The sequence below is a fragment of the Suricata suricatta genome, chromosome 10 (assembly GCF_006229205.1).
Source record: "Suricata suricatta isolate VVHF042 chromosome 10, meerkat_22Aug2017_6uvM2_HiC, whole genome shotgun sequence".
NCBI classification, from domain to species: domain Eukaryota; kingdom Metazoa; phylum Chordata; class Mammalia; order Carnivora; family Herpestidae; genus Suricata; species Suricata suricatta.
The window spans coordinates 99,391,202-99,413,414 of NC_043709.1; the positions used below are offsets into that span (position 1 = coordinate 99,391,202).

At 40.8% G+C, this 22,213-nt stretch overlaps 1 protein-coding gene across 1 annotated transcript in view; it reads right to left on the reverse strand.

The window, feature by feature from the left end:
- Positions 1 to 4,298: 4,298 nt before the first annotated feature.
- GALNT8 (polypeptide N-acetylgalactosaminyltransferase 8) overlaps positions 4,299 to 22,213 on the reverse strand; it is a 39,123-nt gene continuing 21,208 nt past the window's right edge. Inside the window, 6 exon segments of the mRNA XM_029955562.1 lie at positions 4,299 to 4,347; positions 4,349 to 4,440; positions 13,205 to 13,372; positions 14,433 to 14,529; positions 15,082 to 15,242; positions 16,178 to 16,363. Of these exon segments, the coding sequence (XP_029811422.1) occupies positions 4,299 to 4,347; positions 4,349 to 4,440; positions 13,205 to 13,372; positions 14,433 to 14,529; positions 15,082 to 15,242; positions 16,178 to 16,363 (753 nt within the window).

Consider the following 22,213-nt stretch of genomic DNA (forward strand, 5'->3'; position numbering starts at 1 on the left):
CCAGCCAACTGGTCTATTTGCCCAAAGAGAATCAACCCGACCACAGCCACCCTCCCCCAGGCACTTTGGCTACTCCCTTAAAGAACCTCCCCTCCTTGCTGTTGGGTGGAACTGGTCCTGACTGCTTTTATTTTTACAAACCCCTCTGTCCGTAAACAGGATATTTGGAAAAGCTCAAGAGAACAGGGGTCTGCCGAGTTGGCCCTTGATTCTCACTTGGAGGGCAGTGTTGGGCAACATCGGTGGAACTGCTTTTGCCTGGATGTTGCCCAGAATAGCTAAATCCTCTCTGCCACCCACAACCCTCTCACTCCTTCTCTTTTTCTCTCCCTCAGAGAACTTGGCTACAGGGAGTTCACATTGGTAGGGATGAGGTAGAAGAGATGCCTTTACTTTTTAAGGGTGTTTCTTATGAAGTTATTAAGAAATATTCCTGCTCCCAAAGGGCTCAAGGAAGAAAAGTGAGTCCAATAGGTGGGAACTTTATTCCCTTTACAGAGCTCTTTCTTTTCTTTTAACATTTTTACTTATTATTAAGAGACAGAGAGAGACAGAGCATGAGCATGGGAGGGGCAGAGAGAGGGAGAGACACAGAATCTGAAGCAGGCTCCTGACTCTGTCAGCACAGAGCCCAACACAGGGCTCAAACTCACAAACCGCAAGATCATGACCTGAGCCTAAATTGGACACCTAACTGACTGACCCACTCAGGCACCCCAACAGAGCTCCCTTTAAGACCTTAAGCAGGGTCTTTAGGGCAGGACCCTAAAGAAAAATCCTCCATAGAAAACAGCCTGCCCATGATTAAAAGTCCAGGAGGCAAAGTATTTATGAGTGAAAACCCTTACTTTGCCCTTCTGACTGAATGAAAAGATACACAAGATCAAGTTAACCCACTGATCAACTAGCTCCACTGGAGCTGAGTTAATTCTAGGTGCAAAGGTCTTAACATCTGAGGATGGGTAGAGGCAAGGAAAACTGCAGGCAGAGAGAGAAAGCCAAAGCCTTCTGGTAGGGAAGTGAATAAGAACAGCAACAAACAGAGATAGAGGCCTTTTCTCAGGGCCGTCTCACAGCCTCACTGCCTGGCCAGTTCCCAGGCTTAGCTATCAGTGGCTCTACTTGCCATTGCCAGAGTTCCCTGAGAGCTACCCAGCACCAGGCAGCCTCCTGCCCCAGCTACTGGAGACAAGTATAGTCCTCTGCCAACCCCACTCCTTCCACCAGCCTGCAGGATCTGCTGCCCTGCTGACCCCATCCTAAGACATGCAGGGACCACTGCTGGTACCCACACTGCCCCACCTCCAGCCACAACTCTCCTGCAGCATCCTTCATCACCCAAGCTGGCTTTGCAGTCACCACCCTTGTTGCCCTTGAATCAGTGCTTTTCTGCCCCCTTAATCTATGTCCCCTGTTCCCCAAGCCTTGCTGGGCAATTCAGGAGTGAAGTGTGCCACCCAGCCATAGCTGAGATCTTACAGCCAACCACAGCACTTGTGCGCACAGACATGAGAAGAAAAGACTCCTGGGAAACTGATTTTGTGGAAGGCATCTAAAAACACTTGGCAAATTTTCAATAACATGGATGAACCTGGAAGACGTTATTCTAAGGGAAATAAGCCAGACACGAAAAGACAAATGTGATCTCACTTATACGTGGAACCTAAAAATAGACTCATGGAAGCAGAGAGTAGAATGGTCAGGGAGGGGGAAATGGAAAGATGGTGGTCAATGGATATAAAGTGTTAGTTATGCAAGATGAATAAGTTCTGGGACAATATAGCATAGTGCCTATAACTAACAAGACTATGTTATATATTTAAAAATCTTCCCAGGTGGTATACTTAACCAAATAGTAGTAGTAGTAGTAGTAGTAGTAGTAGTAGTAGTAGTAGTAGTAGTAGTAATATGAACAATAATTAAAAGGGTAAGAGGAAACTTTGGAAAGTAATGAAGATGTCTATAGCTTGATAGCAATAATGATTTCATGGGGGCATACTTATCCCCAAACTCATTGAGTTGCACATCTTAAATATGTTTAGCTTTTTACATGTCAATCATACCTTAATGAAGTGGTTTAAAAAATTGGCAAAAAAATAAAACTGCAAAATTTTTGTTTTAAAAAACCCTTTGATTGATTGTTTAATGGAGAATCCAGAGCAATAAATTGAGGGAGACCACCAAGTAGGTTTCAGCAAAGTGAGGGAAGTATTCTCAATAATTTCTCAACAGACATTACTTAGAGGATTCAGGGAAAAAAAGCAGAACTATCAGGAAGTTTCAGAAATTCCTCAAAGGGTAAGCTATTCTGTATTTCTAAAATTAATTATACTTGTTGCTTGCTATTATGGATATCTGAAAGTTGTTTAATAAATAAGAGATATTAAGTTTAGTAATATTTACCAAAACTATAGGTTATACTAGCAGGTATTCAACCACTAGAAAATTTTTCCACTGGGCACAAGACTTTTTAAAAAACTTTGTGGGGCACCCGGGTGGCTCTGTCAGTAGAGCATCCAGCTTTGGCTCAGGTTACAATCTGTGGTTCATGAGTTTGAGCCCCACATCAGGCTCACTGCTGTCAGCCAGTCAAGGAAGAGCCCACTTTGCATCTTCTGTCCCACTCTCTCTGCCCGCCCCTACTTGCGCACTCTCCCAAAAATAAATAAATATTTTTTAAAAACTTTGCCCTTCAATTTGCTATGAAGAAACTTATCCTTAACTTTTTCATCATAAAATCCTACCTGTCTTAATGTTTTGGTCCTTTATTTAAAATTTTTTTAATGTTTATTTATTGTGAGGAAGAGAAAGCACAAGTGGGGGAGGGGCAGAGAGAGACACACATACAGAATCCTAAGCAGGCGCCAGGCTCCCAGCTGCCAGCACAGAGCGCAGTGCGGGGCTTGAACTCACAAACCACAAGATCATGACCTGAGCCAAAGTCACATGCCCAACTGACTGAGCCACCCAGGCGCCCCAATGTTTTGGTTCTTGATATGGATTTGGTCACTGAAAAAATTTTTATCAAGCTGTACACTTATGACTTATACATTTCTAAAAGTTCACTTTAAAATTTTTCGGCTGATTTAATTCTGTACTAAATTATCAGTGTCTTGTCTGCCTAATGCCTAAAGGAAGCCTAATTATTCCCAGAATCATACCCAAGTAGCTACATAAGACTAAAAGGAAAAGGTGACTCTCAAGGAAGGAACCAGTTTACACATCCTTCAAAGGTGAGCCCACAACACAACATACACACATCACATCCTACCTCCTCTCCCACCATGGTGACCACTCCCACCAACCATCAAGACCTTGCCAAAATTGTCATCCCTAGACATATCTTCCCAATTCATCAATTAGGCCAAAGGATTTGTCCAGCAGACAGCAGTAAGGACGTGTGGTTTTAAGTTTTTGCCTACAATTCCTTCTTTGTGTCCCAGTAAGTGATGCCCTTCTGTTTCAAGCCTCAATTCCTCCATAATTTTCAGGGAAAACAAAAGGAAAAGGGCATCAAGTCTATTAAGTGTTATAGGCTACTAAAAAACTCAAATGGACTTGAGCTTTTCTACCATTCTCTATGCACTATGCAGAGCTGGGATTAGTAGAGGCACATTCTCTCCTGCCATCAGCCTCTGGAATCTCTTTGGTATGGGAGATTGGGTAATCCAAATGAAACTGCTGTGGGGGATTATGGAGGAATTTTTAAGACTACCTGTCTATTTGCTGTGTCTTTCGAGACAGCTCAGGAAAGGGGAACAGCAGTGGCAATGCACCTTCAGAGAATTGGTGTCACCTGAACTGTCATGCTGCCAGCCTGATGATGACCCAGCCTCTCCTGTGGAACAGCCCCCAGGCTGTCTGGGGAGTCTCCAAGCAGATGGGCTGGGGGAGGATGTGTGGGGCAGATGGCAATAGTAGTTGTTAGGAATGAAAACTAAACAGTGTTGGCAGAAGTCAATGATAGACTTCCACCCGCCTAGTTCTGTCCCCACATAGCAGCCAGATGATGGTGCTTATTTCAAGGAGTTTCCAAGAATGGCATTTGATCTATATCATGAATTTCCAAAGGATGCTGGGGGACAGTTTCCTCATCCCTCTGCAGCCTTCACATCTTGACATGTGCATGGACCTCATCTCCCCACATTCTGTGTGTTGCAGGCCAAAGTCACAATAAGTACACATTTTCCACTTCTCCCTGACCGCCCCCCGTCCCCTCTTTGAGCAGCATTAGTAGAAGCCATTCCAGTGGCAAGAACTGGTATTCTGAATCCAGGATCACTGAGGACCCCTGGATGTTAGTTTGACCCCCAGTTTCGCACAGTATACTGTATTGTCCACACTGTGTGGTGCAGGTCTGAGGCACAGCACATCGATCCCTGAAGTGTCTTTCTTCATCTCCAGACATCGCTTGGTGGCTTTGTTCACAACAGCCCTTCCCTGGATAGAAGAGACAGAGTCAAGGTGTTGAAATGCCCTCATCTCCTCTCCTCTTACCCTTCCTGCTCACTGGCATGCTTAAAGCATCCCTCAGTCCTCTGCAAGTCCTCCAGAGGAGAAATGAAGCAAAAGGTAGCATAAGACCACCCAGTGCTTTCTCTACTAGCACCAAGGCAGACTAATCACAGATGTAGAAGTAAGCAAGGCTACACTGGGTCCCTGTTATTATCCACCTCTTCTGAGGTTGAAGCATCAGGGTCATGTAACTGGCAAGATATGACATATCTTCGAGAGCCAGGGCCCTTCTCTACTTGACCTTCCTTTCCACATTTTCACCCCTGAGCCCATAAAACCCATTAGGATTCTCCATCCTCAGTGAGGCTCCATGGCCAGACAAGCAGAAAGTACATTCAAAAATCTTAGCCTGTTTTCTCCACCACTGTGGGGAAAGTTCCTACCCAATCTGTCCTTGGGGCTTCACCAAGGGTTATTACTGGAAATGTTGTAGGCTTAAGAGTCAAAGAATCTGGAAAATCTCTACTCCACCACATAAACAGAAGGCCTCAAGCAAATTACCTAGCCTAAGTTGCAATTTCCTCATCTATAAAATGGGTTTATAGTTAATATTAGAGTTAAAACTGATATTAATTGAATTAAATTAATTGGTTAATATTTATTTTATTTTTATTACATTTATTTATTTTTGAGAGACAGAGAGAGAGAGAGCGTGAACAGGGAAGGGGAAGAGAGAGAAAGAGACACAGAATCTGAAGCAGGCTCCAGGCTCTGAGCTAATAGTCAGCAGCAGAGCTCAACCCCAATGAACCATGAGATCATGACCTGAGCTGAAGTCAGACACTCAACCGACTGAGACACCCGGGCACCCCAATTGGTTAATATTTATTGAGCATCCTGTACCTGACGTGAAAGATGTGCAGTAAATGTTAGTACATCTCTGCCTCTTCCCATTCCAATGGGGGAAGGGAAGGAAGAGTCATTCTTTTCTTGCCCCTATGTGCCACCTCCGGCCCCCTGGACTCTTCCTCCTTATGTCTATGGCTCAACAACTGATATCATGCCATCTGTCCTGATCTTGTACTCTTCTTCCAGCCCTCCCACTCTCCACACACCTCTTCACCTCTTTGTAGGAATCACTCACAGAATCTATTTCAGTGCCTTGATGAAGTTGTTTCTCCTTTATCCACCCTGCCCTCTGCTGTCATCCCCAGTTAACAGCCTCCATTTGAATGTCTAGTGGGATTTCCACCTTGGTCTCACTGTCTCACTTTAGAACCTACCACCAAGCAGGGCTGCAGCAATATGTCCAAACCCTGTTCCTTCTCATCTTTTGCCATCAAAAACTGGTCCTGATGACCCTGCTCCCCTAAACTTGCTTGCCTTGGTCACACATCCCCAGGTGCACCTCCCCTGTGTGGGCAGTCATTCAGGCTCCCCTGATTCTTGAACTCCTCCTGTCACGTCCACTGCTCCTTTCCATTGAGCCCTGCTTACAGCCCACAGGATGCTCCTGGAGAGGTCCCCAACCAAGCAGGCCTGGCCCACAGATGAGCCTACAAGCGGTCTGGCTTACAACTTGGCTTACTCCTAAGGTGACTCTTCCAGACCTCCTCAGCACTCTTTAATCCCGGTCCCCAACCCATGATGCTCATTTTCACTAAATGCCTTTTTTTTTTTTTCACTTTGTGGAGAAGACCGCATTTCCGGTCAGTCTATCCCTTTCCCCAATGCCAAGAGTGTCCCTCAGGACACTGCTGCTGGGTGGTCTTGAAGGAGCTCTCATGCCTCTGTCTCTATAGCCAGCAGACCCTGTGCTCTGAGCCCAGCCATCCTGGCTGCCAGAGAAATACTCTTCTTGTTTAACACTGCTCTTGATTTCTCCCTCTGGACTGATTCCTTTTCTACTGACTTTAAATATACCCAAATGTCCCAGGTTTAGAGGGCAGAAAATAACCCTTTACTCTGCCATCATTTTAAACCAAAATTCAGTGTTTTTCTCCCTTTCAGAATCAAATTTCCCAAGCAATAAGACAATAACAAATGGTGGATAAGATTTTGTGTTTGAATCTGGACATTTAATCTGCTGTGTGACCTTGGTTATATTATTTGATTTTTTTGTGGTTTAGTTACTTCATAAGTAAAGTAGAGCTAATGATAATAGTCCTCTTATAAGATTTATGTTAAGTTAGTGACTGGTACATTGTATATACTTGAGAAATCTTGGCTATTATAATTTATTGTGATTTTTAGATAAAATCACTGATGTTTTTCTGTTTTCTCTCCACTTACATGTGACATATCCTTTGGAAGTATTCTTTACATCTTCTTTGGTCTCTTCTCTGGTTTCCTTTACATTGCGTTCATCTGGGTCTTATATATTTTTGGTTTGGTTTTTGTTTGGGAGGTGTTGCCTGCCAGTTTTGAAAGAATTTTTGTTTTTGCTTATTTTCCACTTTCAGAGAAGGAATATGTACCCTTTCTTTTTCATTTGGAAAACATATTTTAAAAATTAGAAGCACTCATAATAGGATAATGTATATGTAGTGTGTATATACTGCCTTTTAAATTTAATATCATGACTTAATACCACGTGCATTTTCTAATTTCATTAATTTTTTAATATACTTTTTGAGGATATAATTTACATGGCTATATAATATTCAGTTCAACAGATGAAAAAAACCATTCCCTACTGTTGGACATTTAATTTTTCCTAATATTTTGCTATGATAAGTATTAAGATATGTCCCATATTAATTTTGACCTACATTCTATGTTAGTCTTTAAAATATTGTCTTTCAAGAAAATGAGCACCTTAAAAGGGGGCATAATGAGTTTGGGGGTTCTGATTAATGTCAGGGCTCTTCCTATAGAGAACTAAACTGCTTTATGCAACCGTGCCCACTAACGTGACTGCATTCCCACAGATACCTCTTCCTTTTTATTTCTTGAACCCTGACTACCAGTGGCTTCCTATTGTAATATTTCAAGGTATCTATTCTCAGAGCCCCTCCTTGTGTAACTGGAAGGCATATGAATGAGGACCTTTAACCCAGTCTCCCTTATTTCAGCTGTGTCTCTACTCTTAACTCTCTGCTCCTCATCTCATAGTCCAGATGTCTCAAAAAGATCTTATCTCTTCAAATTGGGTCCCTTCTCAGTTACTGATGTCATCCCTTTTATGGTTTTCAGAGGTCATACCTCCTCTGGTTGACTCAAAACATGAATCATGAAATTAGAAGGAAACAAAAGGATTATCTAGTCTTATCTTGCTCTTAATTCTGAATAATATCTTTCATAGCTTTTTAGTAGAATGAATGTGTATATTGTGCCTACAAACTAAATAGAACTCAAAAGGGCCCCAACATTCTATCAAGTATCATTTTCTTACCTGAAAGAACTGTGGTCCTGAGAGATAAAGTAGATAGAAAAGGCTTGGATAGAATGAATTGACTCGGGTAATACACCATGAGCTACATGATCACCTCCCTCCTCAACTTCTGGACTTCTTGAAACAATGACTGTAAAAGAGGCCTAAGCTTGTACATCGGGGTGGTGGGCACAATTCCCTTACATGTCCTGCAGCTCCAGACTCACACCCAGCCAGGATCTATATTCTATTAGCATGTTTGATTCTCATCTATATTCTACTGCAGCCAGCTGAGAAAGTGATCTCCAAAAATTCTCTTGGAAAGGCAACCCTCAAAATTTTCATGATGTCATAATTGTTTCTTTAGCATAAGTAGTATGTTTAATTCCCCATAGATTTGGGTCAAGTAGAGATGTTGAAGAATCAAACACATAGTATTTCTTAAAGACTCTATATATAGTTACTATTTCTAAATACCTGCTGTATTTAAGAAAAATTGTCTTACAGATCAATGTTGTGATACCAATTTAAAAATGTGTAATTGAATTGTGAATTCAATTGTGAAATTTTACCAAATTACAAATACTTTTGAAACATTTAATAAAATTTAATAATCATTAAATTAATTTTAAAAAACTAATTAAAATTACTTGAATTAAAGTCAGATAATTGGCATTCTTAAGAAAGAAAATTTAATGTATTAAACTTAAGAATACAGTATGTAACATTTAAGGGAATTTATTAAATTGTAAAATCCCTTTTATTTATTTTTTAATGTTTTATTTATTTTTGATACAGAGAGAGAGACAGAGCATGAGAGGGGGAGGGGCAGAGAGAGAAGGAGATACAGAACTGGAAGCAGGCTCCAGGCTCTGAGCTTTTAGCACAGAGCCTGATGCGGGGCTACGAACCCACGAATGTGAGATCTGACCTGAGCCGAAGTCGGAGGCTTAGCCAACTGAGCCACCCAGGCACCCCTGTAAAATCCCTTTTAAAGTTGCTAAAGGTGATGGGTGTTGATTAGACTTATTGTGGTGATCACTTTGCAATATATATATATATATATATATATATATATATATATATATACACATATATATACACATATATAAATATATAAATTGTGTATATTATATTGTACACCTGAAACTAATAAAATGTCACATATTAATTAATTATTGCAAATACTTTTGTACTCATAAGTTTGAAAAAATGGACCAATTCCTCAAAAACCATGAACCATCACAACTCAATCCACATGAGAAAAGTGATCTGAATAGCCCTATACCATTAAATTTTTTCAGTTCAAGCTCCAGAAAGGTGACCTGCTGGGCTGCCACATCTCCTGTGCACACAGGCTTAGAAAGCTGGCAGGTCCGAGTGCAGGAAGTGTGCAAAGAGCAAGGTGTCCATGCTTGGGTGCTCCAAAGTGGAAACCGGGCTCACTGGACTTGGCTCCAGCCGTAGGAAATTGTACTGATAGTTTTGAGCACAGGTGGGAACTTGTGGGGTATGCATGAGGCCAAAAAAGTTAAGGATTTTTTAAACTCATGGTTTAAAAGCCCCTGGAAAAGAAACCTCCAGGCCCACTGGAGAATTATACCAAGCATTTCAAGAAGAATTAACACCAATTTAAGATAATCTCTTACAGAAAATCTTTTCCAGAAATGCCTCTTTCAGAAACTAGTCTATTCTGAAATTTTTGTTAACAGGACAAATTTTATCAATTAGAAAGAGGAAATACCTCCTCGTTCACTTTATGAAGACAGTATTACCTGGATACTAAAACCAAAGACAGTACCAAAGAGGGGAAAAAAATTGCAGATCATATCTTCTAAGAAACTCAGACACAAGTATCAACAACATACAAACAACACAAATCCAGAAAATTATGAGAAGAGGCGTACTCCATGAGTAAATGCGATTTACTCCTGACACACAGGTTGTTTCAACAATAGAAAATTAATCAGTGTAATCCATCATGTCAACAAGCTAAAGAAAAAAAAACCATGATCATATCAATTGACACAGGAAAATTATTTGACAAAATCCAACTCCCATTCCTAATAAAAAAAAAAAAACATTTCTTACCAAGTTAGAAATTTAGGTAAATTACCACAATTTGATAAGGAGCATCTACAAAAAATCTATAGCTAATGTATACGTAGTGATGAAAGGGTCAATGCTTTCCTCCTGCATTTGGGAACAAGGTAAGGATATCCATTCTCACCATTCTTGCTCAACATAGTACAGTAAAACCTTGGATTGCAAGTAACTTGTTCTGCCAACAGTGTTCCACAAGACAGACAAACATTTCTAATAAATTTCAACTTGATAAACAAGCAATGTCTTGCAATACAAGTAGTATGTGAGGCTGAATGTCACATGATCACAACTGAGTCCATGGTTCTTCTCTTTCTCTCTCTTTCTCACTGCAGGATCATGGGTGATTTTTTCCCATGCTTGGATGCTCAGTCGCAGACCATGGTGTTTGGCAGAAATCAGTGATTTTTCAGAATGTTGGAAGGTGCCCACAACTGGCACTAGTGTTATTTTTTGTCCCTTCAAAGCACCTGTGGACAGTTTTTGCTTTTCCATACAAGAGTAAGCTTAGGAATACTTTACTTCATTCTAGGTCAGGGTGCCTGCAGATATAGACCCTTTCTTCTGCTGCCTTATTGCCAGTTACATTAAATGCAGTTTATGACAAGAGTTTATTAATACTGTACTATAGTCAACATCCATGCAAGTGTATACAATGGCCCCCATGCAGAAAAAGATTCCATTGGGGTGCCTGGGTGGCTCAGTCCGTTAAGCGTCCGGTTTTGGCTCAGGTCATGATCTCACAGTTCGTGGGTTCGAGCCTGGGTCAGGCTCTGTGCTGACAGCTCAGAGCATGGAGCCTGCTTCAGATTCTGTGTATGTGTGTGTCTCTCTCTCTGACCCTCCCCTGCTCGTGCTGTCTTTCTATGTCTCAGGAAGGGGGAAAGAGAGCGGGGGAGAGTGAGGGACACAGACCAAGGGAGACTACTGAATACTGAAAACAAACCATGGACTGAAGGGGGAGGGGGAGGGGGTGATGGTCATGGTGGGGGGCACTTGTGGGGAGAAGCACTGGGTCTTATATGGAAACCAATTTGACAATAAACTATTAAAAAAAATTTTAAAACACAGACAAAAAATTTGAGAAAAAAAGAAAAATATTCCATTGAGCCAGTAGATAGCAGTGACTCCATTAGTGATGGTGAAAGTCGTCCTACACATAATTCTCCTCTTGTCTCCCTCACACCAGCCACGAAGGTTTTCAAAGGTAAGTACAGGCTAATTTATTTATTTTTCTTTATATTTTATATTTTCTTTATTGTTTTGTATTGTGTTACAGTATTGTGATCATTTTTATATAAATATTTTGGGTTTGTGGAATGCATCCTTTGAATTTCCATTATTTTTTATGGCAAAATTTGCTTTGATATACAAGTGTTTTGGATTACAAGCATGTTTCCAGAATAAATCTTGCTGACACTCCAAGGTTTTACTGCACTAGAAATTCTAGCTAATGTAATATGGCTATAAAAACCAATAAAAGTCAAGCATATTAGAAATGGGGGGGGGAATTATTGCTAAAACCTGCTAGGTTTCTAAATAAAATAATAAGATTTCTAAGCTGAATATAAAAGCTTGAATAAAAACTAGTTCTTTATAACTTAAATAAATTTAATTTTTAAACCAAAACAAATCTGTAATAATATTTTCTGCACACAAAAGATACTGTTAAGGACATCAAAAACTCACATTTAGCACTCCATCTATTGACAGAGTCTGCCTGTCAAACATGCTCTGCTTGGTGACTGCCATTGACAGAAAGCTTACCAGCCTGCTAGGTAGCCCATTATTCTGTAGGACAGCTTAAGCTGTCAGGCTGTTAGAAAGCCTTCCCCTTCCCTTACATTAAGCTGAACTCTGACTCATTGATCTATAATCACTGGTCTCAGTTCTGCCCTCCTATTGACACTAAATAAGTCCAATCACTCTTTTCTAATTCTCTAGGCTCACATCTCCAAACTAGTACCTCCAGATTGGCCAGTCTCATTTCCATTGCAATTATTTATTGAGTGCCTGCCATGTTCCAGGCACTGTGCTAGATGCCAGAGAGAAAACAACAGTCCCCAGGCTCTCCCCTCCAGCCCACAGTCTAGTGATGAAAAGAAGCAAGTGAGGATGCACTTAGAAGTGATCTTGAGATAATAAAATCTGTAGGAGGGACCCTGAGAGCACATAGAATATTCACTCATCCTCATCTTATGAAGTCACAGATGGTTTCTCAAAGAAACAAGGAACACTTTGTATTTGGCCCAGTGAAGAGGTAGGAGGAGAGGGAACAACAGGTACACAAAAGCCTAAGATGAGAAGGAGCATAGCCTTTCATAGAATCACATGTAGTTCCATTTAAAGCAGGAAGTATAGAGCAGGAAGATGACTTACCCTCCTCGTCCTTCTCACTGATATTGCCTAATTCAAAAAGACTTAATCTAGGATCCAAAAATCCTCTGAAATTGTAAGCAAAATTGTGCACATATGTGCATATGTGTGTTTTCCTGGGAAGAAGATTCTCAAGGGAATTTCTAGCTTTAAATTATCAATAAATGAGTTAGATTGATCCATATCTGTTGAAATGTAGTCCCTGAAATGAATACAGTATCAAAATGTCAGAGACACCATCACAGACAGAGCATTGACTCCCTTAATCAAGACATCACATCTCTGCCAATGTAGCCCATCACACAGTAAATTCATATGTAGGTTGTAGTCGGTCAAATCCCTTATGCCATTGTCTTGAGAATTCTGCCAGATTCTCTCCACCCCGTTCTTAGTCAATTGATTCTGAAGTTAAATCAGGGCTTTTACATTAGTCCCTATAAAAATTTTAGCCCAGTGCTCCAGATTCTCTGATTATCATTAATAATAAAACTAATCACAATGGCTAATATTTATTGAATACTTTCTATGTGCAGGCCCCATGCTAAGTTCTTTACACAATCTCATTTAATCTTACTAATAGGTTCCTAAAGTAGATATTGTGATCTACACTTTATAAATGAGGAAACCAAGTCTCAGAGAGGGTAAGAAACTTGCTAATGGTGACTGAACTAGGACCGAACCCAAACTCAACTCTTACTATGACAGATTCAAATATTGCTTCCTTTACCCATCCACCTTTGCCAACAGACTCAGCATTCCATGCCCAGTTCTGTTTCCAGTCTTTTCCCTATACACTTCCACAAAGCCAATCCTTCTAAAACACTATCAAATCAAATATGAACCTCTCGGACTAGATTTCAAGATGTTTATCTAAAAAAACAACAACATGTGACTTACCGGCTTAAATTCCCAATGTATGTGCAGTCAATTTTGGGCTGCTTTGGAACATGGCTCTAAAGTAGGCTTCACCCCATTGCCAGGGTCTGTCAGGCAGTGATCATCAGTATCTGCCTCTGCAATCAGTGGCCCCACATAGAACTCCCCAGTTAGGTGATAGTAGACATTCTAAAGAGAGCAAAGAAACTTGCTTGGATATAGTCAGTGGAGAGAGCCTTGACTTTATAGAGGGCATGAAGACTGCTCTTGAGTGATGACAATCACCATGGGGGAGCACTGCACTTTCTTAGATAACAAGGAGTCACGTCTGCTTCTTTCTTCCCAAATCCCAATTGTTCCTAGGAAGAAGACCAGGCATAAGAAGAGGGCACCAGCCCTGCCTGCTTCCATACAAGGGCTCCAACATAATCATGACTTGCATGGACAAGGGAGATTATCTTTCACAAACATACACACACACACACACACACACACACACACACACACACACATACCATACCCTTGGACTTCAGAAGCTGTCATCATAAACCCCAGTTATGAGCTAGGCTTGTCAAGAAACCTTTCCAGTTTTTAATCTGATACTGTCTTGCTCAGTGAGTTTGGACAAATAGTTTGTTTTTGTGTCTCAGTGTTTTCATTTGTCAAGTGGAAATGCTATCCATCCTGCATATCACCAAAAATTTCTTGTGAGGCCAACATGCAGTAACAAGAGCGATATGAATATTCTCAGGGCGAAAATTCCCCTGGCTGCACCTTCCACTTGAGGTCAGATCTCTTTTAGTCTATGGAGTAACTTCCATTTAGCCTCTCTCTTCTCTAGTCAGTTTCCTTCTTACAGAAGAAACCACAGGTAACATCACCTGCCTATCTTCCAGGGCATCCTGAGAGCAGTGGGAGGATGGTGGAGGCAGTGAGGAGACAGGAAAAGGAAGGGACTGGAGATTACTGTCAATGAAAATATTACCATTGAGAATCAATATGATAGAGTATAGACTTTGTGCCTATCCTCCCTATACCTGAAGTGGTACTGTCTACCTATGACCCTTTGAATGGACTTGGAAGTGTTTAGCGATAAGAACAGGTTTGGATTTCACCCTCACCCATTACCCAGGATGCTCAGCTCCTGCATTCCCATCATCTAACACCAAGTCCAAATCTGGCAAAGGTTGCCAGGGGCTGAGCCACAATAGACTCACCCCACCAGGGCAGGGGAGATTATGGAAAATACCTGTGTACTGTATTCACAACAGTAATACATTATGGGGGTGTTGGCTGAAACAAGTTCCTGATACAGACAGATATTTTCATCTAATGTGTTTTTCATTTGAAAGGGCAACACACACAAAAACACCATTGGAAAGAGGCAGAGAATGAAGGCCTTCAAGCCTCCCCAGGCCACGAATGTTTCCCACTACTCCAAGGGTGTCAGAAATTACCAGCCAAAAGGGGCAGGGATTTGGGATCTTGGAACCCATTTTCTATGCACTAGACAAACACTGGAATGAGGCGCTGCTGTGATGCCCCGTCCTGGGAACACCCACCCCACAGACTGTCACAGAACATACAGAGAAGGGGGGCCAGGCCAGACAGACATCCTGGTTGGCTGAGAAACTGAAAGGGTCAGATCTAAGGCTGCAGTTTGCAAAGTAAGAAACCAGAGACAGAGACATGGTAAAAAGATGGGATCTGGGGAGCAAGAGATGAAAGGAAACTCAGAGAGCCCAAGGGCAAAATACCAAGAAAGAAGTTAGGAGTAACAATCCATCCTGGGCAGGATTGATTTTGGAAACACTCTTCTGGGCATTCATGCAATTTGGTCTTATTGTCTCTTATACTCAGATATTTAACATCTGAAATGCAGTTTCATAATACATACTCTTTCATAGCCCACAATGTTGTGAATTGGCTTCAGGCTTGGATAAACATATTTCAGATACCAGTCAAAAGTTTTACATTTCAGTTTTTTCCGGAGTGCCATTCTGAAAGAAATGTCTCCAAAATCGATTCCAGGGTTTTATAAATAAAACATGGAGTGTTTCTGTGCCTTGTAACATCCTTGACTCCATCAAAGGGTATGGATGACGCATGCAGGAATGGAATATTTTCCTGATAGCGTGTAAGGTAACCTTGATAATTATAGTTTTCCAGGGAAAGTGGGAAGAACTTGAACTTTTGTAATCTCTGCTGCTTTCAAAGGCACTTGCAAGGCCTGTATAGTGGGGTCACTCAGGTTTGTTTCTCATTATTAGCAAACTAATGCAAACTGTTCCTATCTGAGATAATGTTTATATCAGTAAGGCACAAAATACTCCTCATAATAGCCAGAAAAGGCCTTTGAAAGGAACATTGGGGTAGTGAGATGTAAAAGTTAAAGGATATTTTCCATGAGTGACATCTATGGGGAAACATAGTGGAAGAATGCTTGAGCCCAGAGCCACAGCTCCGGGTTAGAAGACAGCATTCCATGCCAGCCTCCAGTGGCTAACCTTAGCCAAAAAAGCCATTCTGATTTGGGTGCATCCATCCAGGTTACAGTTCCTACTCCCGCCATACCACAACCTACCTGCAATGACGAGTGAATTCTTAATGTCCATCCCTGCCCCACAAGGAATCCCCAAGTACAGATGATGCATGAAAAACATGGAATCTAGAAGATTCCTTGGTTTGAATCATGTCTCTGCTGCTTACTACTTTATTACCTTAAACAAGTTCCTTTCAACTCTCTGTGCTTTTGATCTCCATCGTAAAGGTGGAGTCATAAAAACAAAATCTACCCCATAGATATGTTGCAATGATTAATGACTGTCTGGAGCATAGTATTACTACATTAATGTTAAGTGTCATTATCATCACACTATTGAGACTTTATCATAATTTTTTGGGCACTTTCACTCTATCTTTCCCATCTCCTACCATTACCACCACCTCCTCCTCCTTTGTTCTTCCCTGCTTCTGTTCAATTCCATGACAAACCTGGAGAGGTATGTTCCAGGCCAAGTAGACCATGTATTTGTACTCATCCATTCAGATATCAGCCAATCGCAGAGCACTGCACTTCAAGGCAAGATGCAGATCCAAGGCATAGGGCTTGTGGTGTCTCTCTAGGTGAGCAATCTGGGAATAGGGCAAGATCTCAAATCTCCCTCCACACTGCCACACCTTTAAGAGAAGAAAAGAAAAGTCACCTGGGCAGGCTGGGCCCATGGTCAATAAGCGGCATAGTTTATAGACTCACAGAGACATATTTTGGGACCTTTTTTTCATATAAATTCAGTCCTGCCATTGCTATCTCTATGTTACCTCTCAACTAACCTACCTGAAACAATCTATTTTAAAAGTCTACCAAAATGCTTCTCTCCCGTTGTTCAGAGAGAGAAGTTGTCCAAAACTCCTACCTCCTTCAGGAAATCTTCCTGAAAAGAACAAAGGCGTGGCTGCCTCTGTTCCTGTATCCCCCAGAAAGTATCAAAGTCTTGAGAGGCACCACGCCCTGAGCCAATCTCACTGGATCTAACTTCTCATGACCCCCTCTGTCCTGCATGCTAGATATAAAGCAATGTGCTGGACAGAGTCTCAGAAGCTCCCATGATCCCTGCCTCCTAGTGTACACACCCTTCCCTAATCCTCTCTTTGTGTGTGGGTTTGTGATGTCCTTCTATCCAACAGAATATGATTTGTCAAGAATATGATTTGTCAGTATGAGGTGACAGTATGTACAAGACTGCCTATATGTTATTATGCTATGCAAGACTACAGTGTCCTTCTTGATAGGAGACATGATGTCTTTCTGGCTTTGAAGAAATAAGCCACCATATTGTGAGCCACCATAGTGGAGAAGGCCACAGGGCAAGAAACTAAGGGAGGCTTCCGACTGTCAGCAAAAGTTTTAATGCTTTCTCAGTCTGGAGGAACTAAGTGCTGCCAACAATCACATGAGCTTGGTAGATCTTTTCACAGTCAATCCTAGATACGAAATGAGAACCTAGCCAACACCTTGACCATAGCTTTACCGAGGACCCTAATAAGCCATGCATGGACTCCTAGTCCACAGAACCTGTGAGATGGTAAATGCACCTTGCTTTAAATTACCAAGTTTGTGATAATATTTTTACACAGCAATATATTAATTAAAATAATTCTTGACCAAGAGATACCATGACTTGGAATATAATTATAAATATTCTTCTTTGTCATCCAGATGGGTACAAACATACTTGTCAGGCCACATGGCCTAACATTTGATTTAAAGCCCAGAACTGGATCCACAAGTGCATGACCTATTAATCTTTGACAAAACAGGAAAGAGTATCCAATGGAAAAAAGGCAGCCTCTTTAGCAGGTGGTGCTGGGAGAGTTGGACAGCAACATGTAGAAGAATGAAAGTAGACCACTTTCTTACACCATACACAAAAATAAAGTCAAAAATGGGTAAAGGACCTGAATGTGATACAGGAAACCATCAAAACTCTAGAGGAGAAAGCAGAAAATAACCTCCTTGACCTCAATTACAGTAATTTTCTACTCAACACATCCCCAAAGGCAAGGGAATCAAAAACAAAAGTGAACTATTGGGACCTCATCAAGATAAAAAACTTCTGCACTGCAAAGGAAACAATCAAGAAAACTAATAGGCAACTGACAGAATGGGAAAAGATAGTGGCAAATGGCATATCAGATAAAGGGCTAGTATCCAAAATCTACAAGGAACTCACCAAACTCCATACCTGAAAAACGAATAATACAGTGAAGAAATGGACAGAAGACCTGAACAGACACTTCTCCAAAGAAGACATCCAGATGGCTTATAGGCATATTAAGCGATGCTCAGCATCACTCATCATCAGGGAAATACAAATCAAAATAGCACTGAGATACCACCTCACACTGGTCAGAGTGGCTAAAATGAACAAATCAAGAGACTGTAGATGCTGGCGAGGATGTGGAGAAACGGGCACCTTCCTGCACTGTTGGTGGGAATGTGAACTGGTACAACCGCTCTGGAAAACAGTGTCGATGTTCCTCAGAAAACTATCAATAGAACTCCCCTATGACCCAGCAATAGCACTGCTGGGGATCTACCCAAGGGATACAGAAGTGCTGATGCATAGGAGCACATGTACCCCAATGTTCATAGCAGCACTTTCAACAACAGACAAATTATGGAAAGAGCCTAAATGTCCATCACCTGATGAATGGATCAAGAAGATGTGGTATATATATACAGTGGAATACTACATGGAAATGAGAAAAAATGAAATCTGGCCATTTGTAGCAAAATGGATGGACGTAGAGGGAGTCAAGCTAAGTGAAATAAGTCTGGCAGAGGAGATACCATATGTTGTCATCATAGGTCTAACAGGAGAAACCTAATAGGAGACCAATGGGAAAGGGGGGGGGGCAAGAGTTGGGGAGAGGGAGTGAGGCAAATCATGAGAGACCTTTGAATGCTGAGAACAAACTGAGGGCTGAAGAGGGAGGGGGGAAGAAAAAGGGGAAGTGATGGTCATGGAGAGGGGCACGTGTGGGGAAGAGCACTGGGTGTTATATGAAAACCAACTTGGTAATAAACTATTAATAAAAAAGTTAATAAATAAATAAATAAGTAAACATTTAAAAAATTAATTAATTAATTAAAATATGGTCTTCATCTAGATAGATGATACAACTATCTAATGATATTAGATCGATATAATGGCTCCAGTGTCTTCCCTTCATGGTTTCTCAAGAAAGGTACAGTTTCAGGCAGTAGTTAGAAACTTACTGCATTCATGCCCAAGGGGACTTCTGAGATGATAGTGAGCAACTTGGCTCCTACTGGTTCAGGACCACCTGAAGGGTCAGTCTCCTTACCTGACTTTCCATTTTTTTCACCTTTTCTTCTACTTCTGAACCCACAGATTCTCCTCCTTCACCCCCCAAAACCCAGAATAGCACAGTGACCAAAAAAATCAGGCTTTGAAGTCTGAGTAACCAGTGTTCAAATCCTGACTCTATCACTGCACAGCTGGCAACTAGGGGCAAAACGCTTCCCTTCGCTGAGCCTCAGGTGGCTCATCCACAAAATGGCATAAAGCTGCCAGTAGGATTAAGTGGCATAACACAGATCCATAAATGGATATGATTTTTAACTTGAGACAGCTCTTTTCTTCCATTTTCCTCTTCCATTTCTCTTCATTAGTTTCCAGAATCATGTGGAGGCTACATCTGATTTGTTTTCAGATTTTATATTCTGAAGCCAAACATCTAAAATTTCAAATACAAATTTACTTCAATTTTTTTAGTTGATGATAGTTTCCAATCCACAGGAATTTAGGAGAGAGAAAATACTTTTGGCACAAGAAACCTTAAATTCAAGTGAAAAGATGAAAGTCATGAATGTTAGCTATTATCTTTGACCAACAGTTTTCAAATTTCACTCTTCCAACTTGTTCCCACTTGCCAAATGCTTCTCCATTCTCATTCCCTAAATCTATCTGTGTGTGTGTGTGTGTGTGTGTGTGTGTGTGTGTGTGTGTGTCTACCACACACAGAGACATGAAGCTTCTGCTTATAATAACAATGACTTGCTTTGTGGCACATACTACATTAATATTTTTCATGAATTTTCCTCTCCATACAGGTACTATCATTATTCCCAGTTAAGTAAGTAGCCCGCATTTGCCAGCAAGCAAATGACATAGCTGGATTCTGAACCTGGGGAATGAACATGTTAAGCTTTGGCAAGAGGTCAGGAATACATAAGATGCTTAATAAATGCTGGTTTTTCTTTCTTATGCATCAGCCCAAACAGCCTGTCTCCATTCATATGCGTCCATGTGCACCATCACTGCCATGCTTCTAGATGTCAGAATAAAACATTCCATGCAGCTCTGATGTACCCCAAAATCTGTCATTGGAAAAAGACAGGTCTTAACAAGTTCTGAAAGGTTTTAAAAGTTAAATAGCCACACACACAAACTAAGGAAACTGGATGTGGGTAGACTGTTTTATTCAAGAAAAGGAAAAGAATGGCCCTTCCCTGACCTTCTGTACATTTCCAGCAAAGTCTATCAAAAAATCACAAAACGTTAAAAGAAAGAAGATTTCTCATAGAAACTAAAATGGCAGAGTTCAACACAGGGTAGGGGGCTGAAAACAGAGAGGCAGCAAAAGGAGAGAGTAGAGAAAAACACGAAGAACTCACAAATGGTAAGAAGGGCTTGGGGTCCTAACTTTAGTAATTGGGGTTCCAGACAAATTCATGGAAAGCTATGGTAGTTATAATATAACTAGGGTCAGTTATAATGTAAGTAGGGTCATCTTAGGACTTTGCTAAGACCATACATAAAATAATTGTTTCTGCATTTATATTTTTGTGCTGGAGACTAATTGTATTCTAAATATCTATTCCCTCTACATCTATAGTTATAGAAAGAATAACTGCACACATAAGCAACTAGCTGAAATCTACATTTGATAGGCTCTTTTGCTCGCTAGTAGCCATATGATCAGCAGTGGCCCTTGGCATTTGAGGGGAAGTGACATACAACTTTTGGGTAGTGCCCTTAAAAAGAAGGCATACTCTGTCTTTCCCCTTTTCTATTCCTATTGACCAGAATACAGGTGTGGTGCTGAGTGTGACAGAAACACAAGGTGGAAAAATCTTGGTCTCCATCACCCCGAAGCTGCCATCTCAATCCTGAACTGCTTTTGGAAACTGTTATTGGAAAAAGGAATACATTTATATCTTGTTTAAACCTGTTATTTTAGCCCCTCTCACAGAGGCCAAACAAGAATTCTAATTAGTATCTTTATAAATCATTTAAAATTGTTTATCACATCTTAATGGTGCCATTATCCTTACATGGTAGGTGAAGGAAGGATGCTTCTCCTCTTGCATAAATGGAAAAATTTGTCAAGACCATTATACAAAAAATAGTTTTCACTGCCAAACAATGACTGTTGGCTTAACATATAACCCAGATATGTACTCAAAGTATATTTGTTAACACATAAATATAGGGTCCTTGTTAGGACTTAATTGGGTTATAACATGTAGTTCTAAGGTCATCAGTTCCAGTGAAAAGAAACTGAAAGAAGTAGATCTGAGCAAGCTTTAGAAAATACTATATGTTTCCAAAAAAATTTTTAAAGCACCATTTTATAGAATCTCAGTCCACAATGAATTAGCAAAGCCAGGATTTTTTACAATCCCATCCTGACATCCTTATTATTAGTTTTTTTATCATTAATGATTTATGAGCATAAGCCACATGTCACTCACCATGCTAGGTGCTTAATGTAGTAGGTATGGCATACAGAGCATGTATACTGCCTGAGAACACAAACTTTCAGGTGGCAGAGTAGGATTTGGACTTAAGTCTATCTCCAATACTCATGTAATTTACACTAACTTATGCTGCTTTTTGTAAGAGTTAAGCCTTTGTCTGGAAGATGAAAGAAAGATATAAGAACCATCACAAACCCAAGGCGCAAGGTCTTTTAACAAAGGCCTGTAGATGACACAGGAGAAGCAAAAAGGATACTCTAAAGGGAATGTTTTATGCATGAAATCTGTTCCAAACTGATTGTGATAAGTTGAATTTATTGTCCCCAGTTCTTCATACCTCTCTTCATGGCTTCATTGTAGACAGACTTCACTGTAGACAGACACCCTGGACCTTGGAATTGGCCATGTGACTTACTTTAACCAATGGAATAGAGCATAAAAATAATGTGCTAGTTCTAAACCCAGGTCTTAAGAGACATCACATGTTTCCACTTGCCTTCTGTTGCATAAGAAGAATTTTACCAAGGTAGCTGCTGTCCCATTGGCCTGAGCCTCAGGATAAACATGTGTGGAACAGAGCCACCCCACACAAGCCCAGCTGGACCCAGGGATGTGTGAAAATCAATTATTGTTGTTTTAAGTTTCTGAGTTTGGGACAATTTGTAACACAACATTTTTGTGGCAGGAGCTAACTAATACACTGATGTAATATGAACCTGCACTTGAATCTTCTCCAGTTG